A 15712-nucleotide genomic window follows, 5' to 3' on the forward strand; every position below is an offset into this window, starting at 1 on the left:
TTTTCACAGTAACCTCATTGCAGTGTTAATGTACGCCTACTTGTGACACTCATAAAGATTATTATTATTATTCTACACCCCATGCAGTGTGCAAAGAATTGAACACATGCTCCATGGTTGACTGCATTGTTTCAATAGATCTGAAATGAGGGGAGAGGGACAAATGTTTGCAATTAATGCAAAAGAAAACAGTAGCAGATAACTGGCAGCTCTCAGGAGCACCAGGTTGTCATGCAGTGTGTGTGAGGGAGAGTTCAGTGCCAAGAGAGGGGGAGAGGAAGATGGCCAAACATTCTGCATGGCATACCCTCTGGCCTCACCATCTGCTTCCTGTCCAGCATGTCTATGATGGCCTCCTCCATTGGCTTGATGTCTTTGTAGATGGCAGCTCTGCTCTGGTACATGTCAGTCTGTCCTGCAAACGGAGTAGGGTGTGCTCTTCCCTCAAGCAAGAGCGTAACCCGTTTCTGGCAGGGTGATGATAGGTATTGCATGGAATTATCAGGGCCAGGGTGATCTGAAGGAGTCAGAGAAGAATTTAGCAGATTTTCTTACCCCAATTTGGTCAGGGTTTGCAATCTGTTTTGCATCTCTCCCTGACAGAGGGTCAGCAATGAATATACACATAGTGATGCAGCTCGCCTGCTATGGTAATATTGAAAGATAGTTTTAATCTTGTGTATTGCCTCTGCAGCTGTATATTTTCAAGCCCCTTTGTCTTTTTGATCATATGTTTAATACATTTTTGCATGATCTTATATACAAATCAGTGAGCTTCTCTTTTCTCCCCTGCAGGATGTGTTTAGCTTGTTTTTCCTTTTTATTTCACTTTTTGTTTATGAACCCATTTAGGGTCACACTTTTTCAGTCTCAATTTGCCAATCCTGGGATTGTAATTAGTTTACATGGCCACCATTGTGTTTTTTTTCAATAGTGTTCCATTTCTCCTCCTGAACAGTTGTTAAACATCCTCCCTCAATCCATTTGTTTTGAATCTACACTTAACTATTGAATTTAACCTTCTTCAAATGATAAACCTTGCTCCTGGTCTGAGGCCTAATTGCGTCCCAGTTCATGTTTATCTTGATGATTCTGTGGTAACTACTCCCTTTTTATTGAAATACAAATTTGAGTTGCAGTCTGCGCAGGTTTGACTGCCAGGGAAAGCTATTAAAGAATGAAAAGTAGGCGCTAGTTTAAAAATGCCAACAACTGTGAGGTATTTAACTCAACTAGGTCAGTTCAGTGTGAATGGCTATTCCTCAATCCATACCATATTACAGTCTTGTGGTTGTTTAATAGTAGAAACATTAATAATCACATGCATATTTTAAAACTGTTAGAGAGAAGAAGGTTAAGAGGTGACTTAATTGAGGCATACAAGATGATCAAAGGATTGGATAGGGTGGACAGTGAGAGCCTTTTTCCTCGGATGGTGATGTCTAGCATGAGGGGACATAGCTTTAAATTGAGGGAAGATAGATATAGGACAGATGTCAGAGGTAGGTTCTTTACTCAGAGAGTAGTAAGGGCGTGGAATGCCCTGCCTGCAACAGTAGTGGACTCGCCAACACTAAGGGTATTCAAATGGTCATTGGATAGACGTATGGACGATAAGGGAATAGTGTAGATGGGCTTTCGAGTTGTTTCACAGATCAGCGCAACATCGAGGGCCGAAGGGCCTGTACTGCGCTGTAATGTTCTATGTTCTCTGTATGGACAAAGCTCCCCTATGTGTGTTTGGACCAAGTTTTTTTTAGATGAAATTTAATCACAGCAGTTCCAGCACTCACCTGGCAATAATTAATACTGGTAAATTGGCATATCCTGTAAAGGAATACATGAAAACTACAACTTCATTGCCTTTGCCATTGCTGTTACCTTAAATCATTGAGTGATTTTGCTTACTGAATTATTTTTGTTTTCAGATCATGGAGGATGAAATTGGTCCATTTTCTTCAACCAAGTTGCCAATAATCTTTGTACCTATAATCCCTGGCAAACTACGCACAGATCTGGAGATAATGTTTGCTGATCCAGGATCAGAAAATGTAAGCCTTGTATACTGGTCGGCTGATTGTATAAGATATGTTTTGAATTAATAAGCAAACCGTGAATTTGGAATGATCCAAGTGTTGACTTGGTGCAGTTGGTTGAATGGTTGCCTTTCAGACGGGAAATAGGGCATTCAAGTCCCAATAGGAGGGTTTTCCCGATTTAGCGAGTGGTCAAAAGGTGAGCCCACCATCTCGTTAAAGCTGGCAGGCAGGCTCTATAGGCTCTCCGGTCAGAAGGGGCAGCAGGTTGCCTTTTCAGGGACGTAAGGGCGAGGATGCACCCTCTCCCTAACGTTTTAAATAAAACATTAGACCGAGCAGCCATGCCGCCATTGTGGTCAGGGGATCAATCCACTGGGCAGTCTGTGGCTGCAGCTGAGGCTGGGCAGGCGCAGGCGGCTTCAAAGCTTGCCTGGAGTATGCCCCACTGCGCAACAAAAAGGCAAGATTTACAAGCATCTGTTAATCTATTTATCAATGGTCAATCTCCAATTGCACTACTTACACACAAATCTAGCAGTGGCCTTAAACAGACATGCCAAATAAACAGCTTAGCTGTTGAATATCGCTACGCAGCTTCCGAAATTAGCTAGTACACAGGGTAGCTATTTTGTTATTAGCTGTCCTCATGCATGCCACAGGCAATAAGTATTAGAAAATCACCTACACATGTTACGCAGCATTCCCTCCATCATGGCAAGTGGCCCCTGATTTTCCAATATAAGTTCCTGCCATAAGTCTACCAGTACAAGCTTGGGGGGCCAAAGGGCCTGTTCCTGTGCTGTATTGTTCTTTGTTCTTTGCATATGAGGCATAAGCTGAAAATTCTACCCTATCTGATTTATGTTTCCAGAGATGAGGCAAAATGTTTTCTCTCAGAGGGTCGGAGGCTTTGGAACTCCCTTCCTGAAAAGGCATTGGGCGCGATGTGTCATTTTGGGCGGGGTGTTTCTCAACAGCCACGTTGCCGAGATCTTGACCCATATTTAACGCACCTAGTGCTGGAAATGAGCCTCCACGAGCTTCTCGCTATTACTGGCTGTCTCGCCGTCTGATTCGCCCAACTCGCATCTAGCGAGCTGCTTTTAAACGCTCCCTCGCCACTCACTCCCAGTCACACACAAGCAGGCAGCGCGCAGACCTGCTCCTCGCTTTGGGACACTGACCTCACAAGGCTTCTCGACACTGTGGATGCGAGACGAGACATCCTGTTCCACTGAGGGGGTCGAAGGACCTGCAGCAGGGTCATCAATACTGCCTGGGAGGCATTGGCAACGGCAATGGTTGTCAGTGCGGGCAGCATGGCCAGGAGAATCACCTTACAATGTTGGAAGAAGACCAATGTGTGGTATTATCAGGTATTGCGGTACCTAAGAGGCTGATGACCATTGGTTAAACCTAGGAGTTTACCATTGGCTGTTGTTACGTAGCTCCACTCTGACAGGCGGAGTATAAGAACCGGTGTCGTCCCAGCAGCCTTCACTTTCTGTACCGAAGCTGCTGGGGAACAAGTTCTAGTCGATTAAAGCCTTCAGTTATGAAATCACTTCGTCTTGAGTCTAATTGATCGTGCATCAATTTAATCAACTACACTTAAGCTGGAAGGATGGATCTCCGAATCAAACCGGAGTGCCTACAACTCAGCCTCCACGCGGAGAACTCGGCTGCAATATTTAAACACTGGCTGGCGTGCTTTAAAGGCCACCTCGAGACGGCCGGAGGCACCCCCTCAGAAGGACAGAAAATGCATCTCCTGCGCTCGAGGGTCAGCCCTGGGATCTATACCCTTATCGAGGAGGCGGAGGACTATGATGCCGCGATCGAACTGTTAAAAGGACATTATAGCCGCCCTGTAAATCAGGTCTACGCACGTCACCTGCTTGCAACTAGATGGCAAAGCCCCGGGGAATCATTGGAGGATTTCTACCGGGCGCTACTGGTGCTGGGCCAAAACTGTGGCTGCCCGCAAGTTTCGGGGAGCGAGCACACAGAACTTTTAATCAGGGATGCTTTCGTAGCGGGTCTGAGCTCCTCAGTGATCCGCCAAAGAGTCCTAGAAAAGGACACCCTGGGACTGAGAGAGGCACGGGCCCTGGCAGGGTCCAAGGACGTAGCCTCCCAAAACGCGCAGTCCTATGCGCCCGACCGCGCGGCGGCCCCCTGGGCTGCGTGGCACACCGCAGCGGCAGCCCCACAGACCTTCCCCCTGACTCCGCAGGCCTGCGCGGTGAGATGGCCCGCTAACGCCGCTGGGCCCCGCTGTGTCTTCTGCGGGCAGGCGAATCATCCCCGCCCGCGCTGTCCGGCCCGCACCGCCACCTGCAAAGGGTGCGGCAAGAAGGGCCACTTTGTGGAGGTCTGCCAGGCCCGCGCCGTGGCCGCGGTCTCTAGTGACTCCGGACCGCCGCAGCAACCCCCCCTTCAGGCCCCAACCGGCCAGCGTCACCGCCACCCCCCCTATCCTAGGGCCACGTACGACCCACGGGCATGGCCATCTTGCCCCCCGGACACCACGCTGGACGGGTGGGCACCGCCATTTTGTCCATCCCCGCCACCATTTTGTCCATCCCCGACCACCATTTTGTCCATCCCCGACCACCATTTTGTCCATCCCTGACCATCATGTGCGACCCATGGGTGACGGCATCTTGGATGGGGCCCCAGGCTCCCAGCACGGCCGACTACACGCTGCCCTATCAAAACTCGCAACTGCTTCATCTGGCCTCGGTAACGCTGGACCAAAGTCGACCTCGGACACTCGCAACAGCAACGACAACGGTCTTCATCAACGGCCACGAGACGTCTTGCCTGATTGACTCTGGGAGCACGGAAAGCTTTGTTCACCCCGACACGGTAAGGTTCTGTTCACTTGTTACCCACCCTGTAAATCAAAGGATCTCCCTGGCCTCCGGGTCACACTCGGTGGTGATAAAAGGGTTCTGCCTAGCGAACCTCACTGTCCAAGGCAGGAGATTCAACAATTTCCGCCTTTATGTCCTGCCGCACCTCTGCGCAACCACCCTCCTTGGGCTGGATTTCCAGTGCCACCTGCAAAGCCTGACCTTTAAATTCGGCGGCCCTACACTCCCCCTTACTGTCTGCGGCCTCGCGACCCTTAAGGTCGACCCGCCTTCCCTGTTTGCGAACCTCACCCCGGATTGCAAACCCGTCGCCACCAGGAGCAGGCGGTACAGTGCCCAGGACCGGACCTTCATCAGGTCAGACGTCCAAAGGCTGCTGAGGGAAGGGGTCATCAAAGCGAGCAACAGTCCCTGGAGAGCTCAAGTAGTGGTGGTAAAGACCGGGGAGAAACAGAGGATGGTCATTGACTCCAGTGAGACCATCAACAGGTTTACGCAGCTGGATGCGTACCCTCTCCCCCGTATAGCCGACCTGGTAAACAGGATCGCGCAATACAAGGTCTTCTCCACGGTGGATCTCAAGTCCACCTACCACCAGCTACCCAGTGACCGCAAGTACACTGCCTTCGAAGCAGATGTGCGGCTCTATCAATTTTTAAGAGTTTCCTTTGGTGTCACTAATGGGGTCTCGGTCTTCCAGCGAGAGATGGACCGAATGGTTGACCGGTACGGCTTACGCGCAACGTTCCCGTATCTGGATAACGTCACCATCTTCGGCCATGACCAGCAGGACCACGACACCAGCCTCCGAACATTTCTCCAGACCGCGAAAATCCTTAACTTAACGTACAATAAGGATGAATGCGTATTTAGCACCGACCGTCTAGCCATTCTAGGCTACGTAGTGCGAAATGGAGTTATAGGCCCCGACCCTGAACGCATGCGCCCCCTTATGAAGTTCCCCCTCCCTCACTGCCTCAACGCCCTGAAGCGCTGCCTCGGGTTTTTCAGTTATTACGCCCAGTGGGTCCCTAACTACGCAGACAAAGCCCGACCCTTAATCCAGTCCACAATCTTCTCTCTGTCGACGGAGGCCCGCCAGGCCTTCAGCCGCATCAAAGTAGACATTGCAAAGGCCACGATGCGCGCCATCGACAAGTCCCTCTCGAGAGCGATGCGTCCGATGTAGCTCTTGCGGCCATCCTCAACCAAGCGGGCAGGCCCGTGGCCTTCTTCTCCCGTACCCTCCATGCTGCCGAAATTCGCCATTCCTCGGTCGAAAAAGAGGCACAAGCCATAGTTGAAGCTGTGAGACATTGGAGGCATTACCTGACCGGCAGGAGATTCACTCTCCTCACGGACCAACGGTCGGTTGCTTTCATGTTCGATAATGCACAGCGGGGCAAGATTAAAAACGACAAGATCTTGTGGTGGAGGATAGAACTCTCCACCTTCAACTACGAGATCTTGTACCGTCCGGGGAAGCTAAACGAGTCTCCTGATACCCTGTCCCGCGGCACTTGTGGACCGCCTCCGAGCCCTCCACGAGGACCTCTGCCACCCGTGGGGTCACTCGTTTCTTCCACTTCGTCAAGACTCGCAATCTGCCCTACTCCATCGAGGAGGTCAGGACAGTCACCAGGGACTGCCAAATCTGCGCAGAGTGCAAACCGCACTTCTACCGGCCAGAGAGGGCACACCTGATAAAGGCTTCCCATCCCTTTGAACGCCTCAGCATGGATTTCAAAGGCCCCCTCCCCTCCACCGACCGCAACACGTATTTCCTGAACGTGATTGACGAGTACTCCCGGTTCCCATTCGCCATCCCCTGCCCAGACATGACCGCAACCACCGTCATCAAGGCCCTCCAGGGTATCTTTACACTGTTCGGTTTCCCCGTGTACATACACAGTGATAGGGGATCCTCCTTTATGAGCGACGAACTGCGTCAATTCCTGCTCAGCAGTGGCATTCCCTCAAGCAGGACAACCAGTTACAACCCCCAGGGAAACGGACAGGTGGAGAGGGAGAACGGAACGGTCTGGAAGACTGTTCTACTGGCCCTACGATCCAGGAATCTCCCAGTCTCCCGCTGGCAAGAAGTCCTCCTGGTGGCCCTCCACGCCATCTGGTCGCTGCTCTGTACAACTACCAATCAGACACCTCATGAACGTCTCCTTGTCTTCCCCAGGAAGTCCTCCTCCGGGACCTCGCTCCCAACCTGTCTAGCGACACCCGGACCCATCATGCTTCGGAAGCACGTGCGGGCACACAAGTCGGACTCGTTGGTCGAGAGGGTCCACCTGCTGCATGCTAACCCCCAGTACGCCTACGTGGTGTTCCCTGACGGCCGGCAAGATACGGTCTCCCTACGGGACCTGGCGCCCGCCGGAACCCCACGCGCACCCGAACCATTACCTACCCCCCCCCCCACAGCACCTCACTGGAGGGTCAGTACCCCCGCCGCTCCTGCCTAGGCCCGCCCACCCACCGACGCTCCCTACTGGCACCCCCCCCCCCGTGTCAACCGTTTGCCCCAACAGCGCCGCCGGGGGGTGACGAAGCTGCCAGGGAGGCCGAAACCACGCTCCCGGAGTCGCAACCACCTGGACCCCCACCAGAATCACCACCGAAGCCCAGACGGTCCAGAAGGACGACCAGGCCACCCGATCGACTGATTGCTTCGCTGTGACTTTAACCGTGAACGAACACTTTGTAAATATTCTCGACAGCCTTGTCAGGAGGTATCACGGTACCTCCATAGCTGATCATACCATGTTAAAGGCGACTGTTACCACTGGCCACCACCCCACCCGGACTCTTTTTTAACAGGGGGTGAATGTGGTAGTACCAGGTATTGCGGTACCTAAGAGGCTGATGACCATTGGTTAAACCTAGGAGTTTACCATTGGCTGTTGAAACGTAGCTCCGCCCTGACAGGCCGAGTATAAGAACTGGTACCGTCCCCTCCAAGCGGCATCAGTTCCGCCTGCCACCCTTCAAATTCCCAAACTCCCTCACCACAAATTACTGGCTGACAACTCGCACTCTCCCCGCATCCAACCTTCCTGTTTGCTCCTCAGCGACCCCTGCCACCCACCAGCACAACCATGTCATGTCCAGTTGAGGTGCTCACACATGCCACCTGCCATTGACACCCCCCCCCCCCCCCCCCCGATCCATCAAGCCCATGGCTCACAAAGCCCTCTCTTTGTCCCCAAAGGAGAAGATAGCCCATAAGAAGGAATGGGCCAAGGCGGGTTGCAGAGGACCATGGATCCGAGTCCCCACCCCCTATGAGGAATGGGCCCTGGGGATCACAGGGTTGACCGAGAATAGAGCAGTCACTGACCATGAGGTTGGCCTGTGCCGCAGCGGTGAGGATCCACTGCCTCTTCACCCAGATGGCCCGCCTCAAGTCAGTTGTTCATGTCAGACGAAATGATCCGTCCCTCTCGCTGGCAACATGTCCATTCTCTCGCAGGATCTATATCTCATGGGGCCGGCCATCCAGAGTCATAACCCCCCCCCCCCCCCCCCCCCCGCCAACCAAGTGAACACCTCGGAGGAGGGTTCTGAGGAGATCACCGACAAGGCTTCACAGCTATCAACCCCATCTTCCACCAGTGTAGAGACACACACCTCGGTGGACGACACTAGTGGACAGGCTTCTGGGGCACAATCTGGTGAGCACCACACAGTTGCTGATGCACATCAGGTGGAGGAAGGAACATCCATGGGAGTCAGCGGTCGGAAGTCTGCTGGATTCCAGAACTCTGCTGAATCCCGGAATGATGCCGAGCCTGTGGATAAGGTTATCCCAGAGCTGGTGCAGATGCCAGGACACAGCCATCAGATTCAGGAGGGGATGTCAGCGATATTCCAGCGAGCGCTTTGCCAATTAGAGGAGTCCCAAAGGCTACGGGCATTAGATATGATGCCGACCATGCCTGGCACCGTGGCGAACACTGCTAGGGTGGCAACCACAGTGGAAAACCTGGAGCACGAGGTCAGCATCTTGAGTGCTGGTGTCCAGGGCATGGCTCAGTCTGTGACAACCATGGCTGAGGGCCTCGACATCATGTCCCAGTCACTGAGGAACATGTCTGAGACGTAGGTGGACATGGCCAGGGCACTGCAGAGCATGGCGCAGTCACCGAGGACCACCGCTTCGGGCTTCAACACCACAGTGCAGACAATGGGGAGGTGCCAGGACTGGCAGAGCCAGATGATGCGGAGGCCTCTGGAGTTCACTCCAGTTGACCCATTCCATGGAGACCCCCAGGTCCCTACAGGCACCATCCGGGAGGAGGAAGCCCTGGAGGCCAACCTGAGGCCTGCCACCAAGGAGATGATGGTGGTCTTCAGTTCTTCCAAATTCCCCTCCTGACACCGCGCACATCGCAAGGGCTCCGGGCAAAATAGGATGGCAATGCCAGTGACATCGGTTTGTTGACCAGGGCCCTCCGGCCCCACACCTTCCAAAGGATGTCCACCAAGGGCATTAAAGGCCACAGGGCATGAAAAGCAGCAGGCTCCCTCCACCTCTGATGTGCATCCTGGGGACATTCCTATACATAGCAGTAAACCAGGAAAGATCAAGAGGAGGATCACCGAGTGGGCACCGGGGGGTTCACTATCTGTAGCTAGGCGGAATGGAAATATCCAGTGTTCACAATTAAAACCTGTTGCACCTGATACCTGTGAAGACTCTGTCACAGCGGGCTGTCTGCACCCCCACCCTCTGTTAACTTACGCTCCTCTGCCCTCCCAGGGCACAGTGCCCCTGATGCAGACCCCGTTCCGAGGATGGGACTGAGCGCTCTGTCAGCAGAAAGACAGGAGTCCGACTTTGGCGCAAACCGAGAAGCACCAGAGCTTACCTCACAGCAAGTGATTGACCCACTGACAGTGCCGACACAGGCCCATCACCCTGGGGTGAAGTTCCATAGACCCTGGAAGGGTGGAACAGGGTAATTGGGCAGGTGGGGGGGGGGGGGGGGGTCAGGGAATGGGGGGAGAGGAAGGAGGGGAATTGGGGGGGGGGGGTTGAGCTGATGGACAAAGCCTTGTCCTACGAGAAGCAGATGAGGATGAGGGCCTCTCTGGCCGTCCGGGTATGTGGACCCTTGTCGCCGCCAGCCCTCCACCTTCCGGCTGCTCCTGCGGCTCCTGCCCGGGCTCATCCACCATCCCCTCCTGGTCTGACTCCTCCTCCTCCTCCTCCTCAGGGCCGCATGTCCCTCAGTCTCCTCCTCCAGCATGTTGCTCCGTGACTGTGCAAGGTTGTGGAGGGCACAGCAAATCACCACAAAGTGGGAGACCTCCTGGGGGCTGTACTGCAGTGCACCACCAGAGCAGTCCAGGCATCGGATCCACATTTTGAGCAACCACATGTACAGCACGGGTGGTAACATGGGCCTCGTAATCTCGGGTCTCCGCTTCGGTCTCCGGCTTCCGCACTGATTTCATCAGCCAGGAATCCAGCGGGTGCCCCTTGTACCCCAAGAGCCAACTTATCATCTTGAGGTGGTCCTTGCAGATGCTGGGGATCTCCGAATGCCCCAGGATATAGCTGTCATGCACGCTCCCTGGGAAGAGTGCACACACTTGAATGATCCGGAGATGGTGGTCGCACACGAATTGAACATTCAGGGTCTGGAATCCTTTCAGGGGCTGGCGTAGCACAGTGGGCTAAACAGCTGGCTTGTAATGCAGAACAATGCCAGCAGCACGGTTCGATTCCTGTACCGGCCTCCCCGAACAGGCGCCGGAATGTGGTGACTAGGGGCTTTTCACAGTAACTTCATTGAAGCCTACTTGTGACAATAAGCGATTATTATTATTACTATTATTATTCCTGTCAATGAAGGGAATGCCCTAATGCCTGGCAGCACAAGGCGACATACCTGCCATCAATTACCCCCTGGACCTGGGGCATCCTGGCAATGGTGGAGAATCCTGTTGCCTGGGCACCTTGGTGGGCTTGGTCCAGCTCAGAGTTGATATAGCCAGCTGCCCGGGCACACAGAGCATTTGTGACCTCACGGATCCACGTGTGGTCTGTAACTTGTGAAATATCGCACAAGTCCCCATTTGAGCCCCGGAATGAACCGGTTGCATAAACGTTCAGGGCTGCAGTGACCTTCATGGCCACCAGGAGCGTGTTCCCTCCTCCTCTATGGGATGCCAAGTCCCCGAGGACTTGGCACAGGTGCCAAAAATTTATCTTAGTTGAGACGGACTCTTCTGCGGCACATGTTGTCTGTCATCGCCTCAAAAGACTATCAATGCCTGTACACCTTGAGCCGTAGCTGACGTCCTCCTCTGGGTTCCTCCTTGGCCTGATGGGCAAGGGGGTTTTCAGGGTGTGTGGCAGCCCCCTACACATGGGGTGTCACCTCCAGTTTGCATTGACGCTGCTGCCTTCTCCGGCGCCTGGCCGCCTGGGTTACCACCAGCACCGTTAAGACATCCTCTGCGAGACCGGGTTTGCAGAACGGCCAGCCCAGACCTGGATACACGGTTGCTGTGGTTCCGTTTTAATTATTGTACAAACACTGACTCCCCCCACTCCATGTGAGAACGGGAATCGCCCCCTGCAGAACTCTGGATGGGCTGCAGACTAAGCGATCGGCTGATGTTTCCGAGTCTCGGCGACAAAATAGAGGCACAGCAGGAAACTCAGAACCGACACCATTACTTTAGTGAGGCCAGGGTGAACACTTCACTGCGCCAGGGTGAACATTTCACATTTACGATGCTGTCATGCCCACAATTTTGGGGATGAAGATTTGTGGCTCCTGGGTGTCGTACTAGAATGAACGGGTCTGGTGTCCTATCAGGTTCATGTGCAGGAAAAGCCCACCGCAAGCATTTGGAACACCTGATGAAGTGGGAACCCATGAGTCTCAACAACCGACTGGCAGCATTGGCGCCTCTGCCACATCAGGAACCACCCGTCAGCCTGGGGTCCCAGTCGTCCGGGTCACATCACCTGGTCCAGCAGGAGGAGAACGACTCAGAATCTGACATGGAGACAGAGGAACCCGTTCCAGCGGACGGCGTGGCGTAGACCGAGACGCCAACGATCCTCCTTCGCCGGTCGGCCAGGAACGGCGAACAGTGAACGGCTACACTCCACCTGATCCAGAGCTGCCTCTGCCAAAGGCGCAGCCGCGGACAAAACAGCGCAGAAGGCCCCTGCTGTTCCCGCGGGTGGGGAATTCTTGGACTTTGGGGGGTGGCGTGTGATAACCCCCACAACGACAACAGGGAAACCATTATTGATCTCCCCCTGAGACTCGTGGAATATGAGCTCCCCAGATAGTGGGTGGAGGCCACACGCCTGGGGCTCGTTATGTATTGAGATAAAAGCCGGCCCAAAGCAGGGCCTAGTCAGATTTTGTCCTCCCAGCAAGGATTGTACTGGGAGTGAGATGCTGCTTCAGGTACTGGATTGTATTGGGAGTGAGATGCTGCTTCAGGTACTGGATTGTACTGGGAGTGAGATGCTGCTTCAGGTACGGGATTGTACTGGGACCGAGATGCTGCTTCAGGTACTGGATTGTACTGGGAGTGAGATGCTGCTTCAGGTACTGGATTGTACTGGGAGTGAGATGCTGCTTCAGGTACTGGATTGTACCGGGAGTGAGATGCTGCTTCAGGTACTGGATTGTATTGGGAGTGAGATGCTGCTTCAGGTACTGGATTGTACTGGGAGCGAGATGCTGCTTCAGGTACTGGATTGTACTGGGACCGAGATGCTGCTTCAGGTACTGGATTGTACTGGGAGCGAGATGCTGCTTCAGGTACTGGATTGTACTGGGACCGAGATGCTGCTTCAGGTACTGGATTGTACTGGGACCGAGATGCTGCTTCAGGTACGGGATTGTACTGGGAGCGAGATGCTGCTTCATTCATTTAATATAATAAAGGCAAAGGGGAGTCTGAAGAATAAACAAAGGAAGACGTTTATTTATAAGAACAACTATTTACAAGGGGCCCGGTTGAACCTCCCCGGGTCCTCTCTCTGTGTCAGTTGGTTCCCATATGGCCGACCTTTTATACAATATGGTTATCAGTCCTACCTGTACTCATCGAGCCACAAGGGGAAGACAATCGAACCTGCCCCCTGTGGCCCCCGCAGGTTATCACAATGCAGACCTTTGTAAAGAGGTAAAATAAATTAATGTGCAAGTTTAAAACATGGTGACAAAGATTGTGAGCACAAAGTTATTTACCCTAACATGCTGCCACAGAATAATTCTACCAAGCAGTAGAATTGAAAAAAATAACGCATCTGTTGTATATTTACCTCTCATGGATTGTAGATAAGGGACTTACTACTCCATTAAACAAAAATCAGTTTAAGGCCGGGGTGGGTTGATTCTTGGTAAGCAAAGAGATGATAGGTTATCGGGGATAGGCAGGCTGCAGATTTGCAGTGACTGTCAGGTTAGCCATGATTTTATTGAATGGTGGAGCAACCCCGGAGTTGAATGGCCTCCTCCCTCATGTTCGTATGTAAATCATTCAACTTCTCATCATGAAATAAATTCAGAATAAATGCAGTTCTCGTATAAATTGAAAGCAGGGTTTTTACTTTCGGGCTGTTGTGTAGTGGGAGAAATGTACAGCATTTACATGTATCAGTGCGCTTATGTACTTCTCTCAGCTTGTCTCATTTTACCTGAGGTCACCTCAATGCTGGTTGGTCACCCTTCTCCATCTTCCCCTGTCAACATTCAATCCTCTTCCAACCCCACTGAGTTTCAGTCTCTCTTCACCTCATCAATCCATCTGGCCTTGCAGCTTTGTCTTCTCCTGCCTGGCTATCCCATCTTCACTCGCCACCTCGCTGCATGTCCTCTCACTCCATCACAGATGGCCACACCATTTCAATCTCTTCTCAGCTACTTCCTTCTATGCTGCAAAACCCTTCACTGTGACCACCTGCTGTACTGCTTACCTTATAAAGTGCACTAGTTTCATCACATTTATCCCACATTGTGAAGAAAATCCAGAGCAAACTGAAATAAATATTGGGTAGTTTGAAGAGTTGGATTTCTCTTTTCAATGCTACTGAGAAATTGATTGATGACACCATTAGGGGCTGTTTAGCACAGGGCTAAATCGCTGGCTTTGAAAGCAGACCAAGGCAGGCCAGCAGCACGGTTCAATTCCCGTACCAGCCTCCCCGAACAGGCGCCGGAATGTGGCGACTAGGGGCTTTTCACAGTAACTTCATTGAAGCCTACTTGTGACAATAAGCAATTTTGATTGCTCAATAATTTTGTATTATTGATAACACTGGCTTAATTGTAAAGAAACGTATGCTTGGCCTATCACTCCTGTTTTGCTGTCAGGTTGTGACCATTCATTGATCACATATTTGTATAATCGCAGTTTTAATTAGAAAGTTCCAGGAACCCTTTGTGCTGTCTCTTTCATGTAAATCTCCTTTACAAACTACTCAGCTTGTGTGATTTCCCTCTAGCTGGCATATTGGGAGGTTAGAAAGCCACATCCTTTACTGACGCTATTCCAGCACTGGCTATCATTAGGCATGCACGAAGTATCAGGGTGACCAGAGAACCCTTGGTCGTCACAGAGAGAGGACGTATAAGGAAATGGCTTTTTAAAAAACATTTGAATATTTATGAAACTATTTTTATTCTGACATGAGATTGTGCCCTTCCATTTCTGTTCTGTGACAAAGCAACAGCTTGGAATTGTTGCAATTTTTCAATTAAACACAGCAGATTATGCAGATTAGCCCAGATTATTTATTTATTTCCACTCCTTAAAAATAGATACGCATTGAGACTCGAGCGGAGGCCGTTGACGTACCAGTCTGGTTATCAAATCCTAATAAAGACTTGAAAATCTGCATGTATGACCGCCTTTACCAAGATTCCATTTGTGCTCACAGTAGGTAAGCTGATAAGAAAAGAATGACCGTTTCTGGTAGAGTGGATTTGATGTCAAGAGATTGGAGGGTGAAATACATGGTGAGTCTGTGAGAGATGACAACACACAAGTATTTCTCATTCAGATACACCAAAACATTTTCAAAGAACCATGCCTCGTGACGGCCTTCTGAAGCTCTGGCTTTCCCAAGAACATTAGATAAATACAGTAGGATTCAATTTGTCTTTTTCCTCCTTATGCTTTTAAAAAAAAAATATGTTTATTCAAAATTTTCAACAATTTTCAACCAAACACTCCAGAAAGGAAAAAAAACCCAAAGGAAATCAAACAAAGATACATTAACCCCATTTAACAAGTAAATACAAAAGTGGGGGAAACGCCCCCTTTTAACAAAAACATAAACCAAACACCCCCCCCCCGGGTGCTGCTGCTGACCTCCACCTAGCGTTCCGCGAGAAAGTCTAGGAACGGTTGCCACCGCCTGGAGAACCCCTGCACAGACCCTCGCAAGGCAAACTTTACCCTCTCCAGCTTGATGAACCCTGCCATGTCATTGATCCAAGCTTCTACGCTCGGGGGCTTCGCATCTCTCCACATTAGTAGGATCCTCCGCTGGGCTACCAGGGATGCAAAGGCCAGAACTCCCGCCTCTTTCGGCTCCTGCACTCCCGGCTCGTCCGATACCCCAAATAGTGCTATCCCCCAGCTCGTCTTGACCCGGGTGTTCACAACTTTGGACATAGCCCTCGCAAAGCCCCTCCAGAACCCCTACAGCACCGGGCATGTCCAGAACATATGGGCGTGATTTGCTGGGCTCCCCAAACATCTCAAACATCTGTCCTCCACCCCAAAAAACCTACT

At 51.8% G+C, this 15712-nt stretch overlaps 1 protein-coding gene across 2 annotated transcripts in view; it reads left to right on the forward strand.

Moving 5' to 3' along the window:
• The window catches only part of cfap74 (cilia and flagella associated protein 74), a 209875-nt gene that overhangs the window by 129298 nt on the left and 64865 nt on the right, over window positions 1-15712 (forward strand). For both annotated transcript variants that reach the window (XM_072477806.1, XM_072477807.1), the window contains exons 20-21: window positions 1929-2051; window positions 14734-14855. In XM_072477806.1, coding sequence (XP_072333907.1) covers window positions 1929-2051; window positions 14734-14855 — 245 coding nt within the window. The remainder of the gene's footprint in view (window positions 1-1928; window positions 2052-14733; window positions 14856-15712) is intronic.

The sequence above is a fragment of the Scyliorhinus torazame genome, chromosome 16 (assembly GCF_047496885.1).
Source record: "Scyliorhinus torazame isolate Kashiwa2021f chromosome 16, sScyTor2.1, whole genome shotgun sequence".
Taxonomy (NCBI): Eukaryota; Metazoa; Chordata; class Chondrichthyes; order Carcharhiniformes; family Scyliorhinidae; genus Scyliorhinus; species Scyliorhinus torazame.